Below are 20,672 nucleotides of genomic sequence, written 5' to 3' on the forward strand. Positions count from 1 at the left end.
TCTTGAAATATAGTTTCACTAAACACCACTCAACGCCAAAGTTTGTCTAAAAAAGCTCTGCTTTTGACTAAGCGCCTGAAATAATATTTTTATCACATACGCGCGGTGCTCGGATGTCAAAATTACTTAACCAGAAGAATAATTCAAAAATTACACTTCAGGTCTATGTTGCTGTCTCGTTTTCGCTTATGTGATAAAATAGAGTACACACTTGTCATTATCAGACTCGGCAAGCCCCGACTTCTTCGTGACAAGTATGTAATTTATATAAAAGCTTATGTTGTAGTAAGAAAAGAAGGAAATACCGGGTCTCATTTTGAATTTCCATGTAGTTTCCCTGTAGTTCACTTTTTCTTCTTAAACTTGACTAGTCACGGTAACTATAAATCCTTTCTTACATTAAATCAAATTCGCAAATCCCTTGCAAATCCTTTATCACACTAGTGCGATAATATTACGTTCATATAACATTGTACACAGGCTGGGTAAGTTGCAAATATCATCACTTAATTGCATAAAGGCTCTCAGAGTGCTGCGAGTGACATGCACACATCTAGTAACCCAAAAGGCATTTCTAAGACGGTGTCATAAAAACTATTCCCACACTATTTTCTTCAGTTAAAAAAGTAGCCTAAGACACCTAAAACAGGCAATACAAGAAAATTTAGTTTTCCTTCAAAGATCTGCAAAAGATTCTTTGAGATTTTCCCGAAATATTTAAAGATTTCCGAATGAATATTAGCTCAGCGCTGCTAAATTTAACAACTGTCAGTTAAATTTAACTGAATTTTATAGAGTTTCATTTATCAGCTCCGATAAATGGGTGTTAAGGAATCTCGCGCCGCGTCATTCACAATTACTCACAAAGTGACATTTTCCTTATACAAAATGTGTCAAAATGTGAATTATTGTGAATGACGCGGCGCGATATTCCTAGCAACCGATAAATGCTGACGGAAATTGGGCTATTGAATTATTTTGGAAACTGTTGAGGATTTTGATACGCAGTTTTCCACTCAATTTAAGCGATTTGGATTAGTTTAAATTTCTCACGAATCCTGTCAGCCAGCTGAAATAAAGTAAAGTAAAACGGAGAATTGCGTTGATTTATCAAGAATTTTTTCAACAATTTTTTTTTATTTTTGATGGAGCAACAGGACTGTTGGAAACTAAATGCCTTTCTTTCTATAATGGCAAACTTGTTTTGTGCAAAATCTATTACTTCAATTGTTTCAACATAAATCGTAAAATAAAACAATTTGCACGAAAATTCTGACGAAAATTGTTACAGATATTTTGAGATGGATTATATTGAACTCGTAGTCAGTTGATTCCATAAAACAATGTCACCATGTTCGGTAGTGCCAGTAATTGATCTGCTAATGAAACTACCTACATTCTCTGGGGTCATAAGCTCCTCTCCAAATTCTAGCGAAAGTCATTTGAGCTCAAATGGCCACTCAGCAAATGTTCAGTATAACTTCGTCTATTACTGATAATATAGCTTTATCAAACAATTAAAAGTTGTTATTTATTATTTGGTGCATTTAACAACCATATTTCGCATCACTAAGTCGTTGATAAAAGAGCAATAAGTAGTGTAAAGACCTTCTCAATCTAATTATAGAAAGCAATTTTCTTGTTATCGAAAATACATCTCGCCTTTACCTTCCTGTTTTAATTAAAATTTATTATTGCCCCGGAGAACAGAACCCATTTTCCACACACAGAGAACGTTGCGTGTTTTATGTTCATATAAATTTTCACTTAAGAAAATGATTTTCCAACGTAACATTTGAAGCGCATTTACCATCAATCATCATCGAACATAAATAAATAGATGGAATCAACGGAGAACATTTCTATAAATATGTGTTTAGAAAATACACTTGTCTACATGCGAAGTGTGTGCAACATATTATCATATACAATAAAGGGTCTTCTTTTGGCTCGGTCGATTAAATTTCCAATCCTAGCAAAATTTATAGTTTCGTTGAACTTTAGAAACAATTTTTTTTCTTTGTTAGTCATTACAATTGTTTTGATTGGAAACACTATCGTTTGTACGTATATACAATTAATTAAAGGTCGACTTTATGAGCGACTATCACACAGTAGTGCCTTAGTTGTGTGCTAATCTTCATATTTTGTTGAAACAAATTCATGTTTTTCTTTTTAAATATATTTGTGTGAAAGAAGATACAAAATGTACTTTCAGTTGTATGCGCGCTGAAAGTGTTCTTAAAGAGGTGCTCTAGTAGATGTGAAATTTTTGATGGCCAAACTTTTTTGATCTTTGTCGGGAAACTAATGTGGTAATGAAGGAGGTGATCTGGGATGGTTTTTCTATTTTAGAAAATGATTTCTCTGAAGGGAGTGTACTCGCATAAGAAATTTCCTAATATCGCCCTCATATCGCTTTAATCACCCACACCTCACTATGTGACGTGAAATCAAACTGTCGTCAGAAACGTTACTTCGTCGTCTTGCTTAAGCGTGTGATGCCACAGTTTTTGCCATCACCGTTGTCTAAGTGTGCCATTTTTCAGTCATAGAAGCTTCCACAACAAACGAAGCCTGTTTTTACCAGGAGAAAAATTTGTCTTTTGGCATTTATGCCACAACACTCAAAAAATGTTTCCTGAACGATGATATCGCTCTCATAAATAAACAAATTGAGATCACTCTGTTGCCATACAACGCATACGAAACTTAGTGTAAAAGAGATGCAAAATTTTGAGACAGTTAAAGCACGACAGTGTAAAGTTAGCTGGAGCGCTGATTTGACTGTGGACCTGAATAATCTGGTAGCCCTATATTTTTGGCGAATAAATTTTTTCAATTTATGTCAGTGTTCATCTGAGTTCATTTTCACACAGTGCGTTAGGTCCCTTATTTGACGTTTCGAAAATGAACCGCTCCTGCCTGGTTTATTTTACTCTCTCACAAAATCGTTCACTAAGTTTTTTATGTATTGTAGGGTAGTATACTGTTCTGTGACGTTCTATCTTGATAACCTGTAAGAGTCTCTTCACAAACAAAGACTTTTCTAGTTCTTTATAAAACTGACAAGGTTTGGTTAAAAATAGATCTTTAACATTAGAGATGTCCTATAATTCTTTTGAACTAAGAATGTCCCATTTAAAAAGAATTTTCGGCTACCTTCACCGAACTTCTGAATAACAAATTGCTGGAATTAGAAAAGTTCCATTTACTGTTGAACTTGAAGATGCCTTAGAGTATCGAATCCATTCTACTACACAATATCTCAACACTTTTACGAACCGTAAGCCGCTTAACTCTAAATCGTCCTATTTGCATGTTAATGTACCTGTTTCCTGCATGTCATCAGTTATCTCACACCCGAGTAAAAATCAAAGGTTTGTGAGATCTTAATCGCCGAAAACAGAAGTCTTCGACGAAGACTTTTTGTAAAGGTTTCCTTTTCAGAACAAATCCCATTTCGTACCATTGCAATGTCTATTTTCCAATTTTAATTTTAACTGACGGAGTCCTTCTCCAAACCATTTACCCAAATTCTGCCCACTTTCCTTAAAGAACTCGTAAGGGTACACTTTAATCGACCCGATCACTTTCAACTACTATCTCTTTTGTATTTCCAATATACAAAATATCATATTCAAAGATAGCAGAAACAAATGTGTCCACATGGATAAGTTACACCCACACAATTAAATAAATAAGAATAACACACTGTGACAGTGTGTTGGAACAATTTTTTTTAGTTGGAACGTACATATAATTCATGATTTTCGTTTTGGGCCTCTCGTACGTATATTTCTATACCGAAGAAGACACTATCAAGTCACAAATTAACTCACGCGCTATTATTGTACACGGATATTTTACATTGAGTTTGTATTGGATTATTTGACCGTAGAGACACACTGTGTTCACACATGTGTTTAACGTACAGTAATATAGTATATTTGCTCACCACATAAAAAAAAAACAATCTCAAGAAATTCATAAGGTTTTCGTTGAATTGAAATTGAGTTGATTTGGAGTCGAGGTTTAACTTTAAAGGGAAATGATTGTGTATTATAGTCGTTAATTGGAAGCGACGGGAAAAAAAAGAGTTTCTGTTCCATTTAATTTTGTTAATATATTTATATGTGACAGACAAATATTGTTTGTTTTCTTTTTAATTTTATATTTGGTTCAATTCGGCTTTAAGTTCGCATTCAATTTTTTTTTGTTTTGTTTTTAATTCGGAACAAAAATTTACTCGGAACAAATCGGTCTGGACCTAAGACATTGGTGTGTAATTAAATAACTCTCTTGCCCATAATTAATTATTTTCTTTTTTTTTTATTTTTGTTAAATTTATTTATCTTAAAAATCTGTTTGTGTATATCATTACGGTTTTTATTTTGAACTGAAGAAATTTAAAAGAAGAAGAAGAAGAAGAAAAAAAATTGTTTTTTGCTTGTGATAAATTGGTGGAAAACCTATTTTTAAAACGATTGTTTATTATAGTTGTTCAGTGAGTAACATAAATTTTCTTTCCATCGAATTTTCAGTGAGTTTACAATAGTGGAAAGCATCCAAAATGCCAGTATTTCATACGAAAACGATCGAGAGCATCTTAGACCCTGTTGCTCATCAGGTGAATATATAATAATAAAAAAAAGTTTACTTAATATACGTATATATGCATGCACAGTAACTTACACACTCATTGTGTCTTCGATAAAAATAACATTTATACTTCCATCGAGAGTACTCTTTTTTTATCCAATTAACATTAAGTAGTCGATGAAGTAGCTGCTAAATGACATTCCATACAATAAATCTGAAAATATCGGAGCCTTTTAAATTGATTCTTTGTGTGTTAAAAGAAATTTTTTTATGTTATTTTAACAGTCAAGTCTCTCTGCTCTGAATGATCTCTCGGCTATTTGAAAGAGTGACGTAATTTGCATTTTTTTTTCACTGCCAATGTGTGGTTAATATTTTCTATATACTTACATGTACGGTTCGAGATATGGAATGTTTAAGTACACACATTTATACTATATATATGCTGTACATGCTTCTTATAGAGGCTTGAAATTCGTTTTGAGTGGCGAATCTCAATCTTTGATATAGTTACCAAGTAATATTTAAATTGGAATGGGAAATGAAATACTTATTTCGTGATAATCTACAAGTGACGAATATCGAGATATATACAAAACACAACAACAACCCACACTATTACCTAGAATTTATTAAAAATTAGTCATATATGGTTCCGATAAGTGTTTATGAGTAAAGCAAATTTTCGTTGTTCCGAAAAAAGAAATACATTTAAACGGCTGCTTGTTATACACGAGTCGTAGACACAATTTTTCGGTTTAGAAGAATTTCCCGTATCTTGCACTTTTTTTTATCGAACAGTTCAATACAGAAAACACCTTTAAATTTAACGCACTACAACCATACAGAGAGGCGATTCATAATCGCCCATATATATATCGCTGATATCATGTTTTCAGGAATAAATATTTTTGTATTTTTACAAAATATCACATTAATTTTGAGCCATATGTTGTGTGCAGTATGTGTACATACAATGTAACCTACTTGGTGGGCAAAAACATTACTTCTGAGTTGGAATATTTAGAGTAAGTGTACCGACTGCAAACATCACAGAAATATTCGAAACTAGCGAATTTACCGAGATTGAATTTCATTGACCATACATGACCTAATATTTGCAAATGTATTTACGAAAGTACGCTAAAATAATTTTTTGTTAGTAAATTCTATCGAATTTTACTGATTTTTAGTGAATTCCACATCAGGTTTTGTAACTCAAAAATCCGAAGGGAAAGTTCTTAACTTTCCCATTTTACCCATCTAGAATAGAAATATTCCATTACTGTTCATCGAGCATATACAATTTAATGTATACATCGAGAGGGAAACCACTGGCCAAAAGGGTGACAAATCAATTTCTAATTCCTTTCAATTCCGTTTAATTACCTCAATCACCGAAGATACTCGTCTAATTGCCGGATTCGCTCTATTTCCTTTCAATTTCTTTCAATTCCCTTTCAATTTATATAGGTACATCCTGTCAATTTCTTGTTAATTCCTTTCAATTTCTTGTTAATTCCTTTCAATTTCTTGTCAATTCCTGTCAATTCCATTTAATTACGGGATTATCCGGCAATTCCGAGCAAGGTGTGTAATCAATTACCCGAGTGGTTTCCCACTCGATATACATAATGTGCTATATGCCGTCAACAGTGTCCGAGGTATTAAAAAAAATGTTTGATGTGTAATTGTTCACCACGGCTTCGCCTCTGATCAACACACTTCACTAGAAAACTCAATCATCAAAAGTTGTTGCATAACACATTTTATGTTATTATGTCTCTGTGTGGTAAGACTAACATTATGCATCAGCTCGGAGAGGGAGTTTGGGTTTATCTTTGCATCGACATATAAAAAATGATATGCACCTATGTTCAAATGTTTATTTTGACGAGTTGGGCTATGATCCGCGCCTTCGGCTTAGGATCACAATCACCAACTCGTATAGTAACCTTCTATTTCCTTTTACAAATATTGCAACTCTACTTCACGCTTCATGTATGTTCGATATGAGGGAAAGGTAATACATCCGCAATACTAAGAACACTGTTAATCAGAATATCAAAAATTGTGTAGCTATTAGCTATGGCTTGTCTTCGTTTCAAAAAAAAATTCTCGCTTCGCTCGCAATTTATTTCTTACCTTTTCTCTTTTGAAAGAAACTAAGAATTTCTACTCAGCACACAGTGTTTGCTTATTATTCAATGTTCGTTGGAAACAAACTACGTTAACGTTGCTAAGTCATCTTGTTTATATATGCGGTTTAAAGAGGAAAAATTGGCGCGTAAACAACGTTTTCCAGTGGCGCTAGAAATTTTAATCCGCCTCTGGATACGGCCGCAATTCACAGAAATACAATGATTTCACAGGTGAATTCAGATTGCAATTGTATTGAATGGGAAAACATTTTCCCATTCGTCTTGATTTCGTCTCTATTATCTTTATTTACCTGCCTGAAGTTATGAATGCAATATCTATCTAGATGGTAATGGTAGTGCATACGACAATTTATTTCTTTTTATCAAACACTTTGGTGGTTGACATTACGCGAATCTCTAAGTTCCACCTTCTCTGATAAACACAACTCTAAGACACACACAAATTTAAGAGGATTTTGTACTTGTTTCTGCGAATAAATGAAACAAATCAAACGACAGACTTATCTTTTTAATGAAGTCAACGGATTGACATGACAACAAGAAAATTTCTCTGAATTTTACACACACCTTGTTAACCCAATATCGGTATTGGTATTGTGATTTTTGGTAATAGTTGTCCAACCACTGGCAACTCTGGCAATGTAATGCCTACATTCTGTCCATTGCCATACTTTATTCCAGGACAATATTTCTTAACCGCAACACCATTGCAAATGGGACCACCAATAACGGCAATAACGATATTTCCAGTTAGTAATTCCATTCCAACTTCAGTGTTACATTGATTCAAATTCGCAGTTAGGTATGTTAGAGTAGTGACAACTTGAAGGCCAGCATAAGGTCCTGAACTAAATGTTCCATTAACATCAAGTCCAATCGTTGAGCCTATTATATGAGAAATATCATTCGAAAACATACTTTACTTTGGTTGATTGAATACTAATACCGAGCTCTCTGGTATTTAAAACTGTGCCGAATGTAACTGAAGCATTAACACTTTTAATGTTCCTGCATGATTCTCCAGAGACGTACGGATCATCGTAATAGTAGAATGTGTACGTGTCAGTGAATCCGTTCACAATAACGGAACTGCAAGAAGCATCTTGTGTTTTAGTTCGAGGTACGATTCTTACATAAGCCAAATGTTTTAGTTGGGTACCGCCGTTTAGACATCCCAAATCCGCATAAGTTTCCACCAATATAGCTGGAAAAAAAAATCAGAAAAGTTAGGTTTTTAATAATTTTATATGTCCATTTATATAATGCCTTTGGCCTCGAAAAAAAGCACACTCAAAACTAAACCAAGCACGATATTCATTGTTAACAATAATGAATTTAAATGATCCGATCGAGAACATTGTTATCGCCTTTATAACGAAGAAAAACGTTATTTAATGAATAAATTCTTGAAGAACAACTGAACAAATCAACAATTTTTCCTTCAAGTTTTCTTTCACGTGCAAGACAGGTATGGATATAATAGTTATTTCTGCAACTGCGCTGCGAAAATTGAACTTTTTCAAAATTGCTTGACCGGGGGTTTTTAAGATAAACCATTTTTTCATTCGATTTGGGACCCCCTTGAAACAGTTTCACCAGTAGAACATAAATTTTTCGGAGAGTTTGGACAGAAAATTGATAGTATCCGTTAGTCTGAGGCTTAACCTTTCCAATGGACCTTTCTTAGGTATATCGTCTTTGTAAATAATACAAACCTTCAGGTGTTGAGGAATTTCGCGCCGTGTAATTCACAATAACCCTCAAAGTGACATTTTCCTTATACAATCATTTTGTCAATTATTGTGAATAACGCGGCGCGAAATTCCTAGCAGCCAACCTTCACACTTCCGAATAAATCGTCTAACGAGCCAGTGGTCATTCAGATCGGAAGTGCCTTGAATCTAGGTTGTTCCAGATTTTCGCAAATTCATTCTTAATTTCAATAGAAAAATATTTTTTGAAATTTTTATTAAATAACTATTATTTTGAATCGTGCGAGTCTTTAATTATTTTTTTTTTCGCAACTTGAAATAAAAATTAAACTCCAGAGTTGGGATTTCAAATTTAAAAATGAATAAATCAAAATTAAGTAGAATATCATGATATCCACTTTTTTACAAGTCTCGCAACAATCCTGAGCGCATTCACACTACTCGCGCTTATTGTTAGTTACGTAAAAATACGTCTACAGTCGGCGACTGTGGAATAAGTGACGTATTACGTTTCAGCTGCTTTTCAGCTGATCTACACATTCAAACAACTATGGTTTTAAACAGTTTTGCAATTACCACGCACTCACGTATCATTGCTTACAAGCATTAGTACATTTGTTTGTATTTGCTCAGCTGAAACAAAATGTGTCACTCAGTTGAAAGTCACCTACTGTATCCTTTTTCGTCGATTTTTTTTTCGCTCTGGCAATTGGGCACATGTTGATTTAGCAAACCTAAACCATTATAGAATTATTACCGCTTTTACGCAACAGAAAAACGTTGTTTGAAGACGAACAACTGTGCAACTCCAACAAAACAAACGATGATATCATATTAATCTAGTTTTTCTTGTTTTAAATTTTTTTAAATTAAAATTAAACCTAAAATAATTTTGCTATCTCGTTACGACAGCTAAATCGCACCCAAGTCTCATCTCGTCTGTTTGCTCTGTGGAAATTTCTAACAAAAATCCTTCGACTGTTATCGGCTGTTATGACGAAACATCTATTTTCTCCACTGTCAAAACCAGAGGAGAGTAAAGATTTTCTCCTTCGAACTGTCAATGACAACAAAACGTCATTTTCTCACGACCTTTTGAGTGGATAAAAGAAGGTTAATCACACCGCGCACACATAAGAAATAGTAATTTATGCAACCGAGGTGCAAAGTACTTTATTTGGCTCTAGCTGTGTAATTATGACACGAGGCCGCAGGCTGTGTGTCATAATACACATCTTGAGCCTAATGACGTACTTTGCATCGAGTTGCACACAACGTTTAATAGATCATTTTCACTTAACAGTAAACACACATAACCAAGAATTAAAACAAAGGAATTGAGGTTAGATTTTGGTATCGTGTCCGACAGCTTCTTTGTTTTTACTGGTAATATTGGTATCGTGTCTGACGTTTACAAGGTCATGAAAATGATCTATGCCACAGAAACATCTAAAGTTTGTTAATTTTGCATATTATGATGCTGAGTGGTATTAAATCTTTTTTTCCATTTTCGTAAAACAAATGTTTCATAATCGGTTCGCTAACACCATTTGTTTAACGAGAGTCTACTGTAATGCAGCACTGTGCATTCAATATATCGTATGTCAACGATTTTTTTTTTTTTATTAATTACGGATGTAAGGTGACAACACACCGTACATGGATGCAAAATGCATTCATGATTCAATATCGTGAGAATATTGGTTTTTTGCTTGTTAGTTTTTTTGATTTATTTGAAGTAAGGGAATTGCTAATAAGATTTATCAAATATGGAAAATTATGATTTGAATACATTGTGAGTATTAGGATCTTTTTCAATCTCATTCTTCATTGATACGATAAGAACACGAATCTACTATAGAAACGATTTTTAGTCAATCATTTATCAATAGCCAATTTGATGACTGTCTTGCAGAGTGAGCAGCTGCATCAGATCCTACCTACGACAAAATTACTTTAGTTTCATAGAAATTTATGGAAAAAGTTTAACAAAAGAATGTCGGACACAGCTGTCCATTGAATGAAGTCCTCTACATATTTCAAATAATTGTTTTTTCTTGCAAACACCGTAACTTCTTTCAGTAAAGTTCAAAGATGCACCATTGCACTCAGCAAGAATTAGTTTCAGCACTCAAAAGAGAGTTATAGATAAATTGTAACACAAAACCATCTTATAAAATGGAAATGCTTAGTTACTTATCACAACTGAATTATCACGTCCTTTTGTCTTTGCCACTTGTGTTTATAGATTTCATTTGACATATTGTTTCGTTTCAAATGCGGAATAATTATGTCAATCATCTAATCAGTGCGGTCTGAATAGAACACAATCATATGGATAGATCAGATCTAATGTTTGCTGTTTCGTATAGAATTACAATTACCAGCTATTTCAATCCAATTCATTCCACATGCGATGTCGACATTACCATAAGTAAAGTTTCGTAATGATGATTCTCATGTGAAATGGTGTAGAATAAATTCGATTGACTATAGTGCGCACTACAGTACTGGAAGTTTTAACTCTTACGCTGCAGGTATACAAAAATATCTGTTCATTCCAACTAAAGAATGCAGAGCTTCAAGACCGAAAATTATGCCTAGCATCGACTCGGTCGTTATTATAATGCCTTTGCTAGATCATAAGTTTTAAACGATTCTATTTGATTGATAATGACAAGCATTTACACAAGTCAAGATTGTGCATATGGCTTCGTCAAATAGACCCGGAGATGTACTTAGGAGAAACCCATTCGGCAAGATGACTTACACTTACACCATCAATTTTACGATGATATTTTACCATAAACCATTGTCAAACGTTATCTATTGTTAAAAACTATTTTCTTGTAAAAAAGAAACTTCCACCAGCTAGCACAGATGCTGAGTTTCCTCTAGTTTTCATGAGATGTGTATTGAAATTTTTATAGTTTCCTATACTAGAATTAGTTAAGCGTACACATTTCTCAGACTCAACCTAGAGAGCATGTACGGTGAACAATTGCTTGATATTATGTAAGAGTTTTTCATTATCTCTTGCATGTATAGTCACCCACATCGTCCAACAGCAAGTGTATTTTACTCGATATTGTAGTTTGGATGATTCATTCACAAAAATTGTAGAAGTTTTACGTATGGCCTCAATCAACTTGCTGATGCCGCATAGCCATTTTGGTACAATTGAGTTTAAACATTACAAGCCGATATACCGACATTTGTCTCAGACACAATATGGAAATGGGCATCTGAAGGTTTCATGACTATCGCTTCATTAATTAATATTTAAAAAAAATCCGAATCAAAGGAAAACGGCTAGGCGAATATCGTCTACCGACGATAGTCCGATTATATGCCTTTAAATACTCATTTCGATAAACCATTTCCCCGGAAGGTATTGCCACACCTATCTATTCTTTTTTGGTAATATTAAATCGAATCTAAATATATAATTTGGTATGGCTTGTATTTTAGCGCATCGTCCGAGGCATCGTCTGATATACACGCATCCATGCCATATAAATTTTCAATCGAAAAATGTTTTCTCATATTTGCATAATGTACAATTAACGAAATGATTGCGGGGTTCATTTAAATACTGACTAGTTGCCTGTTTTTAATTTCGAAAAATGAGAACATTCAACCTGTTCTCCGAATCAATGTAAGACTGGATGAAAGAATGCCGAACGGCCTACCATTCGTATGTACTGTTCAATACATTTTATGACGAAGTCAAACAAAAAAGTTGTCTGAGTTGAATCAGGAATATCAACAAGTATCCAATCCCAAGAATGTAGTAGAAACCGAAAACAATTTTTTTTTAAATGTTTACACCGAATTTTGACCTTCATTTCATTGAAGAAAAAAATAAATATCGTGCGTGTCTTACACCTTGCTACAACGAATTATATGAAGAGAAAAAAAAAATTGAGTTACAAAACATCAGTTTTCAATGTCTTCTGATAATAAAATTAAAATTTTTCTTCGTCAACATAACGGAGAAAATGTGAAAAAAAGAAGAAAAACACATGAAAAACGAAAATCGGTCGGTTACACTTACACAAAATTCGAAATAAACACACAGCCAAATGAATATAACCGAATCGGATCTAAAATTAAAAATTTAAAAAAAAGTAAATTTTAAGTCATAATTTTAGAACCGTTTCTACTCAAACAACTTGAAAAAGTTATTTTTAAAAATGAAATAAAACAAAACACACATATGGATCGGATAGAGAATGGATGACGATATATATATAATGAGAGTGTGGAGCATTACAATTATAATTCCTACATGAACCTACATATAATATGCGTTACGCACCGAACATTTAATCGAATAAAACAATAATTATGGAGTAAAAACCGTGTCGACATGTGTCTACCGTATTTATTATGGTGGTTTCTGCGTTTCTGCCTCGGTGACCGAGTGCAGCACATTTCGAAAATATGACTGTATTTCGAAATGCAAAATGGTTCGTAGGTCCATAGGAAACCTCGCTTGGCCTGTAGAGAAGCCACAATTTTTTTTCAGTACTTCATTTTTTGCGCTCCATTTTTCAGTGATACAATTTCACTCTGGTAAATATCCTTGAAATTTCATAGATGTCACGAATAGACATTAGTAGTCTTACGTGTTACGGCAAAGTAAATGGCGCTTCGTTCATCATATGAAATATGTATTGACATTGCCTAATCACGTAAATCACTGAACGTGGTTCAAAATTTTGATTTTGACGAGTGGAAATACCGCTTCCTCAAAATGTGATATTATGACTAGAATGGGGTGGAAATTACACCTTGCGTATAATAGCATAGCACCATTAGTTTCTGCCTGCAAAATTTTAGTAGGTAGTAACATGGTAAACGGAGAAAATGAAACGTCTTTTCTTTCCTTTCTTCATTATATCCGTTTACGATGTGACTAGATGATCCGATAATCAAAGTTGATTAAAAAAGAAGGAAGAATCGTTTTCTACAGACTTTCCTATATATCACACCATCGGCAATGATATATTTAACATTTATAGTCAAACGAATCAATGTAAAAGCTTCTTATCTGTACCGATGATCGCGCCATTAAGTTTATTTTACTGGCAACGACAACAACAAAAGTTGGTTACTTATCCTGTATTTTCATCAATTCATCAAACACACCCATGGAAAAACTATTAATGTTCCATTTTCCATTTCAGACTATAGTAGACACAAAAATCTACTTAATGATGTATGACTTGACAAAACTTCTTCTGTGTAGTTTATAGTATATTTTGGTTTACCTGAAATATATATGGCATACGTCCAAAATTGTCATCAAAGTGAAGCAAAAAAATAATCGTAAAATATCCGTCTCAATATACTGCAAACGAGTATACACCACGCTCTTTGATATAGTTATCATCCGAGTGTGGTAATGTTATAAAATGTTAGAAGCGAAAAAAGTTGATTTCGACTATTTGGAAAACAACACCTTGAATATAAATCCATATTACCAACTGAAAATTATTGAATTAAATCAGCACAGACAAACTGTTCTTTCCCACGCATTACAAATTAATATTTTAAATTTTTTCGTCTATTTAAAAAAAAAAATCGTGAATTTTTATTCCACAAAGTTTACACATTACAGCACATATACGATCCGAATTATGATTAATTAGAATCGTTTAACAATTTTAATTTAGATTTATGGATCATCGATAACACATTTTATTGTTAGAGGCATGATTTTCCGTTTTATGTTCAACCAACCAGCTTATAAGTCGGGAGGTGAGGTTGCTATTTTCATTTAATTATTATTGGGATTTTATGTGCATTTAAGAAAGAAATCTGTTAACTGAGCCCACCTCTCCTCCACCCAATTAATTGTCGGTCTTACGCAATTTATCCGAGTTTTTTTTTCTTCTACATTGATTGTGCTTCCAAGGGGACATACCTTCTTTGTTGTGCACAATGGAATAGGATTTTCATTGTAATAACGATGGATCATTGAGTAACGGTATTGTTAGCATTAGAATTAAAAGTTTTAATTTAAAACTGTAGACCATTAGCTTCAACGTGTCGCAGAACTTCTTTTGATGAAATTATTTAATTGATTGATTAAAAATCTACTACTTCAATCCTTTGAACATGCGTTTTGCTATTAAGATCGCATTGGATAAAGGCGGTTGTTTATTTTTGCTGTCTTTATCTATAACAGATGAAAAGCCGGCAGTAACAAGTTATAAAGAATTGATAAATTCAGAATTTAAATCAAAGAAGTCGCTCCTCCAACGTCTACCATTTTCTTACGATTAAGTTCTTTAAATTAGGAAACAATAGGGTAAAATGCTCTTGCGATTAATAAGCACCAACATATCACTCGCATAATATAAGAAGTGGAGCTAATTCGTCAGCTGATTGATTAGTAATTTTTTCTAAATTCTATAAGTTCAATCCTTTGAAAGGATTCCTTTCTTTCACTGAGATATTAAAATCGCACGTCGATATAAGATCGTCGAAGTCAAACTCATGGCATTTTAGAAAGGGAAACCGTATCGCGGAGAAATCACAAAATTAGTTTCTTTGTACACCACCTTGGTATAGTACATTACTTCCGTGCTTCCAAATATTTACTTTGACGAGGGGAAGTCTATAGACCGACCCGAAGGGAAGGACTGTATTCTCACGTCAATCCTTTGCTTTATTACATAGTTGTAGAATCCGGCTTTTGAATTGAATCTGGACGGGCGAATTTATGTTGTTTCATTAGTTCGTTAAAATTTAAATTTCCTAATCACAGTTTATCAAAGTGTGACTGTATATAAGACAATTGTAGCCCCAAATCTCTTCTTGCCATTGTTAGGTGGTCCAGCTTCAGTCTATAAGTGATTAATGATGTGAGTGGTATAAGTATCACCAGGTCGATAGTATAAAAACAGGCTTATTCTTCATCATTCCTAGAGTTATATAAGCAGCTACTTAATCGATATTGTGGAATGTGTCTAGTCTATGCATAAATTATTGACAAAATGCTTGTTTCTTCGTAGGTGTCTCGTTTGGTCATTCTTCACGAAGAAGCCGAAGATGGAAATGCCATGCCAGATCTTAGCCGACCCGTTCAGGCGGTGTCATTGGCCGTTGCTAACTTGGTTAAAGTGGGCAAAGAAACAATAAACAGTTCCGACGATGACATACTCAAACAGGATATGCCACTATCGCTTACGCGAGTCGAAAATGCATCACAACTGCTTGAAGAAGCGTCGGCTATGCTACGTGGAGATCCATTTTCCGGACCAGCTCGAAAGAAACTGATCGAAGGTTCTCGTGGAATTTTACAGGGAACGTCGTCGTTGCTTCTGTGTTTCGACGAATCCGAAGTGCGGAAAATTATTCGCGAATGTAAACGTGTGCTGGATTATCTTGCCGTTTCCGAGGTGATTGATACAATGGAAGATTTAGTGCAATTTTTAAAAGATCTCAGTCCGTGTTTGAGCAAAGTTTCACGGGAAGTTGGTGCAAGAGAAAAAGAGCTGACACATCAAGTTCACAGCGAAATATTGGTTCGCTGTTTGGAGCAGGTGAAAATATTGGCACCAATTTTGATTTGCAGTATGAAAGTTTACATTCACATCATGGAACAAGGAGGTAAAGGGGCAGATGAAGCAGCTGAGAATCGAAATTACTTGTCGTCGCGAATGAGTGACGAAATCCAAGAAATTATCAGAGTGTTGCAGCTTACTACCTACGATGAAGACACAAGTGAATTGGATAATTTGACTGTATTGAAAAAGATCAACAATGCCATTCACAATAAAATGGAACCGGCACTGGATTGGCTAGCGGTTAGTTATGTGCTGAACGTTTTCGTCTATACATTTTTTTACCCAATTTGTTTGTGATTGCAGAATCCATACGCTCTTCGAGGTGGAGTTGGCGAGAAGGCGTTGCGACAAATTATTGAAAACGCTTACAAGGCAGCTGATCGATGCCTGCCACAGGATGCTTATGTCATCCGTAAATTGGCTGGCGAAATATCATCAATGGCCAATAAACTATGCGATCTGAGACAAGAAGGTAAAGGAAACAGTCCACAAGCACTGCAATTGGCTAAAGATATTCGAGACAAATTGCACGGTTTGGAGCAATCGGTCTTGAATGCAGTTATTGACGTTGACAAAGCTGGTCTTCAACAAGCAGCTCATACTGTAAGTCTATCCAGAATTTTGTTAAACAATTTGTTGAAATGTAATGCTGTTTCTAGGTTCAAGGCCGTCTTGAGCAAGCATGTCGTTGGCTACAAAATCCAGGTATCGATGACAAGGGATTGGGTCATCGTGCTATTGCTTTGATCGTCGATGAGGGCAAAAAAGTTGCTGAAGGTTGTCCGGGACACCAGAAGGCAGAAATTCTTCAACTTTGTGATGAAGTTGAGAAACTTTCGGCCCACTTTGCTAAGTTGTGTTCGAATGGTTTGGGCAACTCGCCTGAAGGTCAAGAGGTAGCAAGAAAATTGAATGCCAAGCTACACGAGCTCAAGCAGAAGATCCAAAATGCATTAGTCAATCGCGTTGTCGAAGATTTCATGGACGTTTCTACACCATTGAAACAGTTCACAGAAGCCGTCAACGTGCCGGAAGGAACACCGGGACGTGAAGAGAACTTCAATCAAAAATCGAATAACCTGCAGGCATTCAGTGATCGTGGTTCGAAAACGAGTCGAATGGTTGCAGCTGGTGGTTCTGGTGGCAATAAGAAAATTGCTGAAGTGCTACTTAATTCAGCCGCTCAAATTGATAGTTTAACACCTCAACTCATTTCGGCTGGACGCATTCGCATGAACTATCCATCGAGCAAGGCAGCTGAAGAACATTTCAACAATTTGAAGCAGCAATATGCGGACACAATGTTACGAATGCGAACATTGTGTGATCAGGCTACAGATCCTTCCAGTTTCATAAAGACATCCGAAGAGCAAATGCAAAAATATACATTCTTGTGCGAAGAAGCCATTCGGAACAAACAGCCACAGAAGATGGTCGATAACACGTCAAACATTGCCCGTTTAGTTAACCGCGTTATTTTGGTAGCGCAACAGGAGAAAGACAATTCAGAAGATCCACAGTATATTGCAAAATTGGCTGCAGCTACAAACAAACTGTCCAACAATCTTCCAGTCATGGTGCAATATGCCAAAGAAGTTGCTTCGAATATTCACGATCCAGCAGCAGCATCACATTGGCGAGAAGCCAATAAACAGGTAGTTACACTAAAGCCGGCTCTAACAATGAATATTTCAACAATTTTTATGTATTAATTCAACAGCTCCTCTCCGACGTTCGTGATGTTCGTGGTGCCATTTCACACACTCCCGAAGTGCCTCCTCCACCAGATATGTCTGCATTACACTTGAATGGTTAGAATTAACTGTGAAACATTTTGACGAATCAACAATTAAAAAATCAATCAAATTCAATTCGTAGATAATGCTCCACCTCGTCCACCACTTCCTCGCGATTCTGCACCACTTCGACCACCGCCACCAGAAACTGACGACGAAGAAGAAGTATTCAAACATGCACCTCACGCAAATCAACCGATTTTGGTGGCGGCCCATGGACTCCATCAAGAGGTGCGCCAATGGTCATCCAAAGACAATGAGATTATTGCTGCTGCTAAACGAATGGCAGTGTTAATGGCACGTCTTTCGGAATTGGTGCGTGCCGATTCAAAGGGCAGTAAACGGGAATTGATTGCAACAGCAAAATTGATCGCCGAAGCGTCAGAGGATGTGACCCGGCTAGCCAAGAAATTGGCTAGAGAATGTACGGATAAGAGAATAAGAACGGTAAGCGTCGGTGGTCATATTTTCGAATGAAATGCTTTGATTAAAAGCAAATTCGTTTTGGTTTTTAGAATTTACTTCAAGTCTGCGAAAGAATTCCAACCATCGGAACCCAATTGAAAATCTTATCAACTGTGAAGGCAACGATGTTGGGTGCTCAAGGTAAATGATCTTTAAAATTTGTTTATTGTTCCACTATAAAAATCGGTAACTTTATGGTAACTTTATGCAGGATCTGACGAAGATCGTGAAGCAACGGAAATGTTAGTTGGTAACGCTCAGAATCTAATGCAAAGTGTTAAAGAAACTGTACGTGCAGCTGAAGGTGCTAGCATCAAAATTAGATCTGACCAAACGAATCATCGACTCCGATGGGTGCGACGTCAGCCATGGTATCAATATTAATTTTTACAATTTTATCGTTTAGTTTGTTCAAAGATGCCAAAACAAAATTTATCATTGTTTGAAAGAATGCAAAGAGATTTTGTGCTCTAACCATCCAACGATTAACCGTTTTTTTCTTCTTCGTTTAACCAGAGTATATTAACTTAAAATGTAATATCCCGTTGAATAACCAATTCAATTTTTTTTTTATTAAATTTGTTTGTTGGTTAAGATCAGACGGAGGAAAAGATTTAGTCTGTAAGGAAAGACATTTTGTGTTCGAAAATTAATAATTTTCTTTAGAATTTGTGTGGATGATAATTACTATAAAGTCTGATCCGGATGAAACGAAAAATTCAATTTTTTATTTAAAGTGCAAAATGCGTTGCGTTCTGAGTCGGTGGATTACGATTTTAATTTAATTGGAAAAGTGCCTTATTTTCTACTAATAAATAAAAAGCTCCGACAAAAAAATGAACTAATTTTAAAGTATCAAAAAGACGTCAAGGAACATACAGGTTTGTCAATATTATATTCCACACTTTTGACGGTGTTAAACAGAAGCATTGATCACCGGAAGCAGTGCCTATTAAAGTTTTAAAAAAATCCAATAGTGGAAATCTTAAAATTAAATCGGCTAAATATCCCGCTCAGAATATTGCAAAAGTTCCTTTCACTCGGCGATTTATTGAATGTCAGGTAATCAAAAATTGACAACTCGGGTCGTTAGGGGTATTTACTTACCACGCAATTAGTCTTGCGTCGGATTTAAGAGAACCGTCTTGAGTTCTAACTCTGTTGGCCACTTCGGAAGTAGTAAAATGGAAAACACATCATGGCGTTCCCAGGACTGTGTGGATTCGAGAAAGTCCTATATTACGGAATGGTGCATGGTGTCTAGGAGCAATTATAAATGGTGAACATGTAGGAGGTTCTAAATTGAATGTATTCGCTAAAATTAGCCTCAGATCAAATTATGTCCGCTAAAGGTGGACAGACACCAAAGCTCATCTTTACAACGAACTTTTATTCACCCTGATCAGAATTTGAAATCGAGAACAAAGTTCTGTAAGCTTTGCTATTAACATTTTTTATACAAAAATCGATGAGCGTGGTGTAAATATTTCGGAGAATCGAATGCGAAACTATGCGCTTTTTTGTAGACTAGACAACATCTTCGCATTCAAACCAAAAAAAAATGTTTTGTTCTAATTGACTGTGTCACATATCCCATTCACCTGTATTTAATGAATTGCACTGTACAATATCACCTTAAATGTAAAATAAATTTATCTTCAGTGGAAATAGATCATCATAATCATCACTTGCCTTTTTAACTTTTACACTTTGCGCGATTATGATGAATTTAAATTACTATTTTTTACAAAAAATTTTGCAGGTGTGATTACGATGGGTAGAAATTTACCGAAATTTCATTGCTACTGTCCAACGAAATTAGATAGCTGTAGGTTTTTTTTTGTTTTTTCTCAATTTTAATTATTTAAAGAAAAAAAATCGAGTTAAATTAGTACGCTTTTAGTCGGTAAAAATGGCTTGTCTTCTCTTTAGAAACAAAAATAAAACAAGTTGTTGCCTTATAATCGTAAATGTTTCAGTAAGTGTCTTTATCATAACCTGACAACGGAGGCTTACATGTAATAAACTTGAACTTGGTTTTAAAAAAAATGCAATTTGAATGTCTGATTGTGATCTTAAAAAATTGAAGCAATATTTAAAAGAAAATTAAAGAGAAAAAATCGTGTTATTTACCAAAAAAATGAAGAAAAAAATCATTTGTTAAATGGAAAACATTTTTATTTCTGTGAATGTGACCAATAGTGTTTAGTCGGTGGAAGCAGCTGATGTCCTTGCATTACGAGATGTGACTTAAAAATGTTTTTTTTTATTATTCTTACTTAACAGAAGTTCGTTTTTTTTTGTAAATTAATTATTAATAAGAATTTGTAATGAAGCTAATTTTAGTTTTTCAAA

At 34.8% G+C, this 20,672-nt stretch overlaps 2 protein-coding genes across 2 annotated transcripts; one reads left to right on the top strand and one right to left on the bottom strand.

Moving 5' to 3' along the window:
• Nucleotides 1-3,898: 3,898 nt before the first annotated feature.
• Nucleotides 3,899-20,430, top strand: LOC119070382 (vinculin). Its single transcript, XM_037174695.1, has 9 exons — nucleotides 3,899-4,281; nucleotides 4,545-4,630; nucleotides 15,502-16,296; nucleotides 16,360-16,659; nucleotides 16,716-17,711; nucleotides 17,777-17,867; nucleotides 17,935-18,299; nucleotides 18,368-18,458; nucleotides 18,529-20,430. Exons 2-9 carry the CDS (start codon nucleotides 4,574-4,576, stop codon nucleotides 18,699-18,701), a joined length of 2,868 nt encoding a protein of 955 aa, XP_037030590.1. The 5' UTR covers nucleotides 3,899-4,281; nucleotides 4,545-4,573; the 3' UTR covers nucleotides 18,702-20,430.
• LOC119070383 lies at nucleotides 7,258-8,179 on the bottom strand. Its single transcript, XM_037174696.1, has 3 exons — nucleotides 8,031-8,179; nucleotides 7,711-7,968; nucleotides 7,258-7,649 (listed from the first exon to the last, which is right to left on the bottom strand). Exons 1-3 carry the CDS (start codon nucleotides 8,080-8,082, stop codon nucleotides 7,336-7,338), a joined length of 624 nt encoding a protein of 207 aa, XP_037030591.1. The 5' UTR covers nucleotides 8,083-8,179; the 3' UTR covers nucleotides 7,258-7,335.
• Nucleotides 20,431-20,672: the final 242 nt, after the last annotated feature.

Source organism: Bradysia coprophila (assembly GCF_014529535.1).
Source record: "Bradysia coprophila strain Holo2 chromosome X unlocalized genomic scaffold, BU_Bcop_v1 contig_79, whole genome shotgun sequence".
Taxonomy (NCBI): domain Eukaryota; kingdom Metazoa; phylum Arthropoda; class Insecta; order Diptera; family Sciaridae; genus Bradysia; species Bradysia coprophila.

What these genes read in the sequence shown, in the direction of transcription:
- LOC119070383 (XM_037174696.1), bottom strand. Translation starts at nt 8,082, where the DNA reads ATGAATATCGTGCTTGGTTTAGTTTTGAGTGTGCTTTTTTTCGAGGCC. An exon ending in GCTTTTTTTCGAGGCCAAAG is followed by an intron (nt 7,969 to 8,030) that starts GCATTATATAAA and finishes TTTTTTTTCCAG; the next exon opens with CTATATTGGTGGAAACTTAT. An exon ending in TTTAAATACCAGAGAGCTCG is followed by an intron (nt 7,650 to 7,710) that starts GTATTAGTATTC and finishes CTCATATAATAG; the next exon opens with GCTCAACGATTGGACTTGAT.
- LOC119070382 (XM_037174695.1), top strand. Translation starts at nt 4,574, where the DNA reads ATGCCAGTATTTCATACGAAAACGATCGAGAGCATCTTAGACCCTGTT. An exon ending in GGCGAGAAGCCAATAAACAG is followed by an intron (nt 17,712 to 17,776) that starts GTAGTTACACTA and finishes TTAATTCAACAG; the next exon opens with CTCCTCTCCGACGTTCGTGA. An exon ending in AACGATGTTGGGTGCTCAAG is followed by an intron (nt 18,459 to 18,528) that starts GTAAATGATCTT and finishes AACTTTATGCAG; the next exon opens with GATCTGACGAAGATCGTGAA.